The sequence below is a fragment of the Anabas testudineus genome, chromosome 17 (genome assembly GCF_900324465.2).
Source record: "Anabas testudineus chromosome 17, fAnaTes1.2, whole genome shotgun sequence".
Lineage (NCBI taxonomy): Eukaryota > Metazoa > Chordata > Actinopteri > Anabantiformes > Anabantidae > Anabas > Anabas testudineus.
The window spans coordinates 17,420,415-17,432,847 of record NC_046626.1 but is presented as its reverse complement, the minus strand read 5'-3'; the positions used below and the strand labels follow the sequence as shown (position 1 = coordinate 17,432,847).

The following is a 12,433-nucleotide window of genomic DNA, read 5'->3' as shown; positions in this document are numbered from 1 at the left end:
TAAAGTGACTGACAGCTGGAAAATTAGATAATGGTTTTGATTTGCTGTCCAGTTGTAGGTGAAAAGAAAAGTAATATATGAATATGTTTATGTCTTATTCTGTAAATTAGAGTAAACAAGAGTCCTAAAAGTGTTAAACCCGCTCTGGAAAATGAGGAATTTAGTCCATGAATGGAAACTCTGCTGCATTTAATGTAAAAATAGGTCCAACAGATGAAGACTATTGATAAATGACTCTTGGAAATGGGAATTTAGTATACACCACCTTCATATAAAGGCAAATATGTAAAAAGATATTAGACCTTTGTGTAAATAAGTCAGTTAAATCAGGACACTGGAAATAAAGTTTAACACAAATGATGCTTTAAATAGTTTACTATAATCTCTCTGTGTGTGATTATACTGAGGCAGCTCAGCCTGTGTTGGAATCTTAAATCTTCTTTTGTTGATATTTCCATTAGACCTCTGGACAGCTCGGGTCATTTTAAATAAATAACCACTGAACCAAATCAAGACACGTTACGTTGCATCCGTCCGGTGCTGAGGAGCAGCTTCACTATCTATAGTGCGGTGGGTGTCTTTAAACATGCAGGCATGAAATGTGAGGAATGAAAATCATGACCAGCATTCTCGAAATGGCCATACTGTAGTAACATGACGCACCGTGCATTGCACCTAACAACTGTGCAGCCGGATTGTGGACTGTCTGCGCAGCAGATGGACGCGCTTTTTCTCCAAGGTTGTGCTTTTGGTTACTTACGGTAAGGTGGACCCGCAGTGTTCACTGAAGGATCAGGTGATCCACCAACTACGAAGCGAAGGTTGACTGGGGAAAATGCAAAATGACATATAGCAAATGTCGGAGCATAATTCATTCACATTTTCGGCTCAAATCCGGACTTAAATCGCACCGCTGGAGCTCCAATGTGACGATGGCTCGTTAGGGCTGGTGGCGCAACTGCGACTTTTTGGATATTTTAATTTATGAAAAATCACATTCACAGACAGAAATTGGTTTCAACATGGGGCTGTGCTACAGTTTGCGTCCCCGGCTCTTCGGGGACCTGAGCGGGTCTATCTCCAACGCTACCTCGGACTCGGACCAGCCTCCGGACGCCGCCGTGCCGACTCGCGCCGGGGGAGCTCGCCAAGAGGACACCGGGGGATGCGGGGAGACTTCGTCGCTACGCGGCGGCGGCGGCGGCGGCGGCGGCCCGGTGCGCCCCGGGGACCCTGCCAGGCTCCCGGCCGGGGAGCACCGCCGTGGAGACACTGGCACCGACGGTGTGCTTATACAAAACGGAGGCGGCGGAGGAGGAGGCAGCGGTAAGGGCACGGGGAAGGACCGCGGCCGACGCTTGCAGCTGCTGCAGAAGACCAGCACCCAAAAGCAGAAGAACTGGGACAAATTGCTGGTGGAGGAGAAGGAGGCCGAGAAGGAGGCGAAGAAAGTCAGTAAGAACATTGACCGGGCGCTGAAGGAGCTCAAGCGGGAGTACAAACAGACGCATCGGCTGCTGCTGCTCGGTAGGTTGAGTCCCTGTGTGTCGGTGTCGGACTGCTGAGGCGTTTTATTATTAGAAACACTAAACGTACTGGCCTTTCCACAAATTAAGTCACGGCTCTGTCGAGGCCTGTTGCCACATCTGTTGGCTTGGCTGTGAAGACTACCCCCTGCGGCTGTCAATGACAAATGATGAAGATATAGGCGTTCAGGCTCCCCGGGCCTGCTGCGCGTCCGACGGTGCGTTTTGGGGTTGTGAGGAATTTAAAACGAGCACTTAAATAAAAACGTGGGCTTTTAAAGGAGCTCAGGTTACACAGGGTGGATGGAGAACACATAGCCTTGGGCTATGTTTGCAGGGAAAGCTAGTAGGCCACAGTAAAGTACAGTAAAGCATTGCATATACAGTATTTCTTCAATTAAATAAATATATATCGAAGTACATAGTACACAGTGGGTGGAACATAGGAAATGCAGTATTTTTAGGTACATGTAAATAATAGTAGCCAGCTTTTCAAATAAATCAATGTAGCATAGAGGAAAGCTGTAGTACAGTGTAAAGTAACAGTATAGTGATGTATAGTATCATTTAGTTGGTTTTAGGATACAAATATATTCAAATGATGATGTTTTTTTATAACAAATCTACATTATTGTAGTAGATTACAGTGTAGTAGAAGATAGTATAGCTGATTGTTATGTGTACAGTCCAGGTACAATAGAAATACCCTTTGGTTGACCGTGGCACATTTAAAGTGTTGTATAGTGTAATAGAAAGTACCATTTAATATTCACACATGTAGTGGGACTGTAAATAACCAACTGTAGTTTATTTACAGTAAGATATTTTAGTTAACATTGGGGTGTCGTACAGCAGAGTACAATGTAGTATAGTTGAGTGCAGTATTAGAGTTAGAGTACAGTTTATAGGATTTATTTCAAAAGATATGTAAAAACCACTGGGTAGTGTTTACTCTGAATATAAAACAGTATGTTGTACTACAGTGGCCTGTGTTGTTGTGTGACATGTGTCCAGCAATAACAGGTGCCTTCTGAATGACCGTGGCTCCACAACACTGAGGGTTTTCAATACATATTTACAATAAAATAATAATAATGTATGGCAGGGTGATGGCTCATGATGTAGAATGTACTGTACTATAGGGTAAAGTACTTTAATAGGTTCAAAACGTGCTAAATTTAGCTAAAGAGACAAATGTCTTGCACATTCATAGCAAGGTTTTCAATAAAGAAATGTACAGTAGGCTCTAATGTGCAGTGTAGTGTGAGTATAGTAGAGAATGGGGGCTTGTGGCACAGGTCCAGGGATCAAACAACAGATGAAAAATAGCATTAACAGCATTTTGTCTGTTAATCCATGTTTGCTCTGCATAGAATAGAAGATTATATTATACTGTTAACAAAGATGATCCATTCAATTTCCTATTATCTTATATGGTAAAATAAATTTACATTTAGCAGGTGCTTTTATCCAAAGCAACTTACAAGCAAAGGCAGGGTAAGCATAAGGAGGTCTTAAGGACCCTACTGGAGGTAGGATAGCTGGGATTCGAACCGTAGTCTCTCACATGGAGGGCAGCGATCTTACCACTACACACTAATGCATTAACAGATTGTCTAATGATGTTACACTGATTACAGTTGTTCATCGTACTGTATAGTGCATCAGAGTGTTGTACAGTATAGTGTAATAAATAGTAGTTTAGGGTGTCCTACACTACAGTATAGTACAAAGGTTGTACCGCAGTAGGCCTAGTTCTGCATAATGTGGCTGGGAAATATAACTCTATTTATCTCATATTATTATATACCATAATTTTAGCCGCTATTTTAAATAATTGATGGCACTGGAAACACATGGTGAGCTTTTAAAGTACTCTAATTTGACATTTTATATAGGAGCAAATGTTTTAAGTTGTAGCTCTGACAGGTTTATTAGTGTCCACATAAACCATATCTATTAGAGGTTATTAGCTTTGTGAGTTGAGCTATAGAAATACAAACAGTGAGTGGGTCATGTGATTTACATTTTGTATTATTCTTTAGGCTAAAATAAGTTGTGAATATTGTGCTGAAACATTCAGTGTGTGTCTCTTGGTTAGGACAAGGTTCATCTACTGCAGGTTCCAGTTTAACATCTAATTCACCTCAAAGCCTCCGCGATGAGGAAAACAAAGTCTGAATGTTGGTACATTTACCATAAAAAAACAGCTACACTCGGTTGCGGCAGCGTTATGTCACACTTAATACGATTTTACATGTATTTGCTTTACTTTAAACAGTGTAATGCTTTGTTACTCTATATAATAAATGGCTACCAGTTTAATTTCCTGAGTAAACAGCCCTCAGTAATTACAATCACAGGAAGAAATGGCTCATCCTAATGAAGTCACACAGGGAAATATCATACATTCTTCTATGAGCCACTGTTGAAAGCTATACAGCATGTGCAAGCAGTGTTACCGTGTGATTTCAGCTTGTTATTATGGTTTGGGCGGCTTTCTTCACCGCTACAGAATCACAGTGATGTTGGGAGCTATCTGTCCTCTGGAACACAACAGCCTTAGCACGCGCCACAGGCCACTTTAGGTTTTTTCTACGAGGCCTTTGGGACTTTATATCCTCCGGGCTCCAGCAGGACTCTTATTGCATGCCTGGGGACTGAGGTGGTTTGAGTTCCTCTGAAAGTGGACACCTTTCAAATAGTGTTACATTTCAAGGCAGCCAATGCTAGCTAATCTGGGTCACTTTATCTGTTTGTATTCGGTGCAGGTATTTAGTTGAATAATGGTAGCCATAAGAAGCTTTTGTTTATCCTAAATGGGCAGTTTGAGCTGCAATACATAGGAACTACAGATAAACCTTAGAATATTTCATCAGGTTTTAGGGTTTCAGGGTTATTTTATTATAAAAACATTCAATGATTCACATCAAGGTGTCTTACTACTAGTATACTGCTAAGTTTTAGGTTGTGTTAGTTACATTTATTCAGTGAATATGAAACCTGCTGAATATCTTTTTTGGTTTTGGTAAATGTGTTAAAAGTAATTTTTGTCTTTATTAACAGCATTTTTAAACGTCTCTTCAATGAGAGTAAACTCATTATCTTTGGATTTTTGGCTGAGCTTAACAAAATTATCAAATTAAAGGGCGTTAGCTTGGGATCTTGGAAACGGATACATGTTCTTTTTTATTTCTGACATGTTAAAGAGCAGACGAATCAGTTGATAATGAAAATATTTGTTGGTTTAAGCCCTGAATTATAAGAAATCATATGTTACATCAGCAACAAAGTCCCCAATCATGTGCCAGTGGCTCCTTAGACGTTTACAGATTTCTTTATGAAGGCCAGCTGGCCATGCAACACTAGTCCACACCCTTTATTACATGGGAAAAACACTAATTATTAAATTACAAAACTGTACAAAAAAAGAAAATAAAACAGATTTTAGTGCAGGGATGCAGAGATTGAAACTGGAAGCTGCTATTATTTCTCACACGGGATGTTACCTTATTGTTAGCTGTCTTGGATCAGTGTGATAATATCTGTTACTGCTTTCCTAGCTGTCGTTAACCAGCCATTTCATATGTCAGCCTTCACTAGCTTGTTGAAAGTCACTGATTGTCATGTTTTGTCAGTTTTCTTTCTTTGTTTTTGAGCCACTATCCTACACATGAAACCATATTTTGGAAAATCTTACTCATGCACAGAAGTGGAGCGTACAGCCCTGTCGGCCCTTCCCCCTTTATATACACGTAGAGGAAGGTGAACTTTGCTTCTGTCTAAATGGGTTTTATCATTGACTGTCGCTGAACTTTGCTACCAATTGCACAGAGTTCACAGTTAATGTGGTGACCAACAGGAGGACCTAGTGTATAAATGTTCCACATATTTATGATGCTGATAGCAGTAAGGCTCTGTGCATTGTCTTTATACTTGTATCAGCTCAATCAAAGTGAACCACGCCACAGAAGAAGGACATTGGACTTTTGCTTACTGTATAATTTCCTCTTTATCAAGAGCCTCTGCCCCTAACAAGAGTGCTATAAAGTTATTTCCAGCATCAGAATAAAATTCAAGGGGGCTAATTTTAGCTGGATATCAGTTGGATGCGTGCCCTGTTTTTACAGTGTGGAAGATTTATACATGGAAAAAACTCCTGTAAGTGTTGGATGTTGTTGAACTTATTGTTAGTAACAGCTTACTGGCAGTTATAATCTTTTCTAGGACAGAAGGCTCATGTTTTAGGCCATATTTAATGAATCTATCATTCAGTAATCATGAACAAATCACCAATAATTATGTAGAACCTCTGTTATGTTTCCAAAATACAGCTGTACATTGTTGAGAGTTTTATTAGCAACTGTTTTTAAAGGCCTTACTGTGCCAGAGTGTGTAAATCAAACACCAAACCCTGGCAGTGCCTCAGTCATTTTGCAGCACAGGGCTACTGTTGGCCTGAATATATATAGTAAAAACATCTTTGTCAGTCTTGAAAACAGAATTTACTTGTAGTACACTATTTTTAGATTTTTGTATTGATGCGTTTACGTAAGCAAAGGATCTGAAAATGTCTCAACATGCATACACGCTGGCAGAGGAAATAGGTATGGAGTGTTTTTACCTGCAAATATTGGGATCATTGTTTAAAGCTCTTCTGCAGAAGTGTTTTTATTTCAGATGTTTAACTAATAGAGTCTCAGTGTATGTGCACCGGATGCTTCAAGTTTGTTAATGTCACATTACAATGCACAGAAGGACTTAAGCTCTTTTATTTAAGGTGAATACAGTGAAGTGTCAGACGCTGCTGATACGTTCAACTGAAGCAACCTTTTTTGAGCAAGGGCTTGCTGCAAGTAAAAATTGAAGTATACTGGCTGGTGAAACTCAAACCTCGAGTCTCACACACACACACACACACACACACACACATACACACACACACACACACACACACACATTTTTAGTCTGGTTAAACAAAAGCCACAGCAAACTAAACATAAACATCAGTCAGCACAGGACTTCCTAAAAAGGCTGATAATGTATGCAACAACACAGGGGGACTAACAGCACCCACAGCATGTGTTCAATTCTGCCTCTGACCACTAGAGAGCGTTGTGGGACAGGGACTTGTTTTGACCTTGCTTCCTGAGGTGGGAGACAGGATTTTTTCCCCCCTCATTTAACAGGGGCAGTGGGCTGGTGGTGATATTTTCATACCACTGTAGGTGAAGTGAGAGTTCCAGTCTTGGTTTGCATGCTGCACAACTTTGTTGCACTCATTTCACTACTTGGAACTAGTATTTGCATTGTGTTTGCATAATGTACACAATAACAGCACACTCTTTGTTATATGTTACACAAACATTCATTCAGAGTTGCCTCATGCTATTGAGTGATTTATGGGTGTTTGTAATCTAAGCATAAAGAATTGTATATACAAGAGTTTTGGTTTTTTTTTTTTTACTTCAGTGGAACAGTGTGTGTGTTAGCCGAGCGTTAGCTCACCTCGATCTTGAATGAAAAATACTTCACTCTCGGTCTGACTAAGTACTGACAGAGACATTATTGCTACAGCTGCCTGCAAATAGAAGAACGGTAGTCTATATGTAAAGAGTAGTTGTGGATATTGAAAAGTCAAACCAAGCCCCTATATTGGTTTGGGTGAGAGGAAGCCACAAAAAGCTAAACAAACGCCCGACCACTCTCTCAACAGTGACAGTTCCTTCTTTATGCAATAACTAAAGCCTGCATTGGCATGCTGTAAATGTACTACCTGTTCTGTTTTTTACGAGACAAAATAATAATTTATACATAATGTAACATGCACTTAAATACACTTAAATTCTTGATCCTCTGAAAGTTGGTAAATGTTTGCTTATTATTGTGAATTATCAGATCATTTTAGCCTCATTAAGCCTAAACAGAAACAGATGAAACAGAAACTGTTTAATTGCTTTGAATTTAAGGGGGTCAACAAGCCATATAGGGATGCAAACCATCATATATTTAGACATGGGTCAAAAAGTGACCCTCAAACCTAGATGCACTGGTCAGAATGTGCCTGAAAGAACAATTAGCCCAATATTTGGTCAACAAAACTCAGTAATTTCCAAAAATTGGCAAAACTATAAGCTTTTTACAGTACATATACCATCTTACTCTGAAAAGGTATTGCCAGCATGAGAAACTAAAATGCCACCTTAAAATCATCAAGCCTACAACCAGAGTAATGGAAGTTCCAGTGCTATGAAATTAAAGTGATCCTCAGGCAATAAAAACAAAGTATGATAAGGTTTACAAAAACTCCCTATTGAGCACGCTGTCAATTTTATAGAGATGTTTTATTGAGGGAAACAGGTAATATACTTGTCTAACATATGTCACAGTTAACATCTCTGTTTAGTGTGAACTCTTTGTAGTTATTTGTTAGGTCTGCAGGACTTTTTACTATCAACCACCACTGGATCAAGGATTTGAGAGTACATCTGGTGTCTGTTTGACTTTAATTAAGTATTTTTATATAGTGTTACACCTTCTTTTACTTGAGTACCTCGCTGAGGAGCACCATGATGGCAGTGAAAGTGAAAGTGGAAGAAAAACACTGATCATTTACTTAAGTAAAAGCACCAACATCACACTGCAGAAGTACTCTGTGAGACTGTGTTAATCAGTTAAAAGTATTAATTAAGAGTAAAGTGATGACTATATCTCAACTCAGAGGATCTCTGAGTTAAAGAAAGAACACAGGAAGATTTTTAGACTCTGTCATTTTTTTGTGATTTGAAGACCTACTGCTCTGTTTCTGGGTCACCTCAAATGTTTCTGACACTTTAACAAGAAACTATAAAAAGTTCAGCAAATACCTTTTTATTCTTTTTGCCTGAGTCGATTAGGAGCTACAGTTGTTGTTATTTGTGTGTGTGTATGGAACTGAACAGACATTTTTGTTGTAAAAACAACATAGTTAGAGGTAGGAAGTAAATAAATAAATGTACACAAGTACTCTACTTAAATACAGTTTTGAGAAACTTATCCTTTACTTTAGTCTTTCCATTTTGTGTTACTTTTACTATATTTATCTGACAGTTTTAGTTACTTTGCACCTCTAGCTTCTTAATGCACAATGAACTGGTAATAATTCAGATGTATTATTTACCTGTGAGTATACCAAGTAGTTAAAATGAAAGGTTTTCACACATTCTTGTATCAATAACATTTATTTCTCCATAACAAGTTTTACTTCAGTTTACATATGTTGTTGAATACTTTTGTAATTTGTAATAGAGGGCATTCTAAAAAAGTACTCCACTCGAAGTAGAAGTACCACTTCAAATACATAAGTTAAAGTAGTAACTACAAGCTCTAAGGTTTACTTAATGTACAAAAGTGCAAGTACTCCACTGAGAAAAGTGTATTTTAACAGGTATTGAACTTCATGCTGTTGACTGCAACGACAGGTGGTTAATCCATAATAATACATCATCAAAAGTAGCCTAACTAGTAACTAAATCTGTAAAAGTAGTTTAGTACGTAAGTATACAATATTTACCTCATTACAGTGTGGTTAAAGTAAAGTACAATGAAAATACTACAGTCGTACAAGTACAAGCTCATCAACATTGAGTACATGTAGGGGACAGTGGGGAGGACAGTGTCTTAATCCCTAAATCCGTACATGTACTGTACATGTAAATGTAAAAACGTCACATATGAGGTTGTCAGAAAGGTGTTTTGGGAGTAAAAGTACTTATTTTTTTTTTAGTTTTATTGCAGATTTGATACAGTCTTTTCTCTTTCAGTTAAAACCCTGAGTTTATTATCACATTTAGACACATTTCAATGACATAGTTAATGAAAAACTGAGCATATCTAAACCAAGTTCAGAGTGATTGAGTAAAAAGTATAGTAAAGTAACTGAGTACATGTACTTACAGGTAAGTACTGTGCTTATGTACAGTAATACAATAAGGTCGAGGTGCATTTTCTTCTTCTTAATATTTTGACTTCACTACATTTCAGAGGCAAACATACTTTTACTCGAGTACATATATTTGAGAAATGTAGTTACTTTTCAAATTCAGATAATAATATAAAAAAGTTATAATCGTAAAACTTTATTGAGTCTTTGAGTTTGAGAAATTCACAAACTAATCAGCAGCGTGTGAAATAATTCAAATTATAACCATTAGATAATAAAAGCAGCATAAGGTTATTAAAATAATCATTGTTACCAGCTGGAGAATACAAACACATGAATGCAGCCTTTTTACTTTTGGTACTTTAAGCTGTTTTAGGTGAATACTTTTGTACTTTTACTATTTCAATGCAGGACTTTTCCTTGTTGTGCTGCATTTATTTAAGTTAGTTACTTCACCCCTGTGGAAATGAGTTTCTCAATTGAACTTGAGCTTGAGTAAATAATGAAAGTGGTACTTGTGCCTGTAGTGGAGTACTCTGTAAGGCAGGTACTTGCACTTCTACTCGGATAATGGAGTTTGTTGTACTTCTGCCTCCTCTGGTACACAGATACTGTACACGGGTTGCCAGTTTGGGTCAGGGCCACCTCTCCAGGCCCACAGTAAGAAGACCCAGCCCCTGTGTAAAGCAGCAGGGAGGCGTCCGGGGCTCCAGCCCGGGGTAGCGAGGGTAGCAAAGGGCAAAACCAGACGACGAGTGGCTGCTCACGAGTTATAAAATGCTATTGCTGTTTATATCAGTGCGGGTTGTTAACGTTACAGTTTAACGCAGGTTTGTTTTCCACCTCCTCCTCCTCCTCCTCCTCCACGGTCCACGGCTACTTCCTGGTGCCACAGAGAGAGGCAGTGCTGAGTTAAAGAGGCAGAAATACTGATAGAAATTCAGATAGAAAAAACACGGAGAGAAGAGAGGGGCTGGATACGCGATAGGAAACAGTTCACTGGATTCCCAGGAATTAAAAACCCTCTCTCTCTTCGTATTTCTTTTGATATTCCTCCGTCGAACCGAATCGTTTTTCTCCGGTGGGTTGCTAACTAACAAACCGTTCGGATGACGGTTGGCTGCGGCTAAAGCGGAATTGTAACGGGGAACGTATTCCTCCCTCCGACGGAGAAGCCTCGCAGAGATTTTTTCCCCCCTTTTTATATGACATTAGACTCGTTATTGTGTCTTTTCACGCCGCAATATCATCCCAGGTGGTATTTTTGATCTGTTTTACGATTCCACAAGGAAGGGTTAGGGCGACGGAAGATGGGTTGTTTGGGCAACAGCAAGACTGAAGATCAACGCATCGACGAAAAGGCACAACGAGAGGCTAATAAAAAGATAGAAAAACAGCTGCAAAAGGAAAGACAAGCTTATAAAGCCACACACAGGCTCCTATTGCTGGGTAAGGCTCGTTTAAATGTGCTCGGCTATCTCGAAATGTAAGCTAATGCCGTTCGTTTACCGAACACGTAGCCCCATTTGACAGCGCTTGCAATAATATGTCATGGGGGTGGATATTGATGGAAGCGAAGCTCGACCGACCGGAGCCTACAATTAGCTGGCTTCATTTCTAAAATATTTCTGGGCTTTTTACGTAACCAGGATGTCCCCATATGTGGGCATTTGGTTGATGTATTTGTGTATTTTTATGTTGTTTTCGAAGGTGCGGGAGAGTCCGGAAAAAGCACCATTGTGAAGCAGATGAGGATCCTACACGTCAACGGCTTCAACGCGGAGTGAGTGCTATTCAATACCTAAAAGCAGCATTAACGCCATAAAATGTATATTAATGCTTATCTTTTAATGTCCCGTCTAATTAATAACACTGAGACCAGAATATAGTCTCTTAATGGATTTTCCCCAGGCACTGCAGCGCCTGTTGGGCCCAGTATCCCATGCACAGCAGCTAATACCGTCCCCACTCTCTTTCTCTTTCTCTCTCTATCGTTTCCCCTCCTTTTCGTGCACAGTGATCATACATGTGAGGATTTCAGTGTCACACAAGCGGCCAAATAAGTCACTGTTTCCTGTTTCATGTGAGAGGGTGAAAGGTTGTGATCGACACAGGCCTATTGATGATTTGTTTTGCTGCAAGGCCTTGCATGGCATTGATCCTAGCAGTGGTCTATTTTAAACAGGCCCAGTACATGTAAAGTGTACATGTCGAGAGTCCTGTAACTGTGTGAATTTATGTGGAAATTCAACATATGATACGTTGGATTTTAGAGATTAAAATGAAAATGCATCATTATGCATTTTTAGCATTAGAAATGAGAATAATCTTGAGCACAGCACATTATATAACTTTAGTTTTGCTGAACCCTACCTTGTATTTTACAGTTACCTGACCTACATTGGTACATATTCTCAGGCTTGACACCTGTACTGTACATATAATTGTATTAAAAACACTCTAACCTGGCAGTAACCCCTGTCTCATAACCACCTTGATGATTAATCTTTTGTGGCCGGCTGTGGTTGATGTTTTTGTAACTACTGCCTCACACGTCTATTATGTCTCCATGTAGAGAAAAGAAACAGAAAATCCAAGATATTCGGAAAAACGTGAAGGATGCCATAGTGGTGAGTTTCATCTGCATTGCTAACCAAATGTCTCCTGTTGCACTGAATACCACTGCAATCTCATTTCACTGATTACTGCACGATCAGATTGTTTTTAGTCCTGCATTCATCCTGCTTAATATTTGTTGTCTTGTTTTTTTTTTGTTTTTTTTTCTCCAACAACATGTAGACTATAGTGTCTGCGATGAGCACTTTAATACCCCCTGTTCCGCTAGCCAACCCAGAGGACCAATTCAGAATCGAATACATCAAAAGCATAGCACCTCTCTCTGATTTTGACTATTCACAGGTAAGGTTAAGTTTCTGCAAGCTTTTATATATGTTTGTGAGTGAGAGGCATTAGAATGTGGATAAGT

General features: G+C 39.3%; 1 protein-coding gene across 2 annotated transcripts in view; it reads left to right on the top strand.

The window, feature by feature from the left end:
* Positions 1 to 800: 800 nt before the first annotated feature.
* gnal (guanine nucleotide binding protein (G protein), alpha activating activity polypeptide, olfactory type) overlaps positions 801 to 12,433 on the top strand; it is a 43,069-nt gene continuing 31,436 nt past the window's right edge. Inside the window, exons 1-4 of one of the 2 annotated variants that reach the window (XM_026374944.1) lie at positions 801 to 1,527; positions 11,158 to 11,230; positions 12,023 to 12,077; positions 12,247 to 12,366. In XM_026374944.1, coding sequence (XP_026230729.1) covers positions 1,023 to 1,527; positions 11,158 to 11,230; positions 12,023 to 12,077; positions 12,247 to 12,366 — 753 coding nt within the window. In that variant the 5' untranslated portion in view covers positions 801 to 1,022. Of the gene's footprint in view, positions 1,528 to 10,125; positions 10,897 to 11,157; positions 11,231 to 12,022; positions 12,078 to 12,246; positions 12,367 to 12,433 lie in introns of those variants that run through there. The other variant, XM_026374945.2, reaches the window with a different exon arrangement.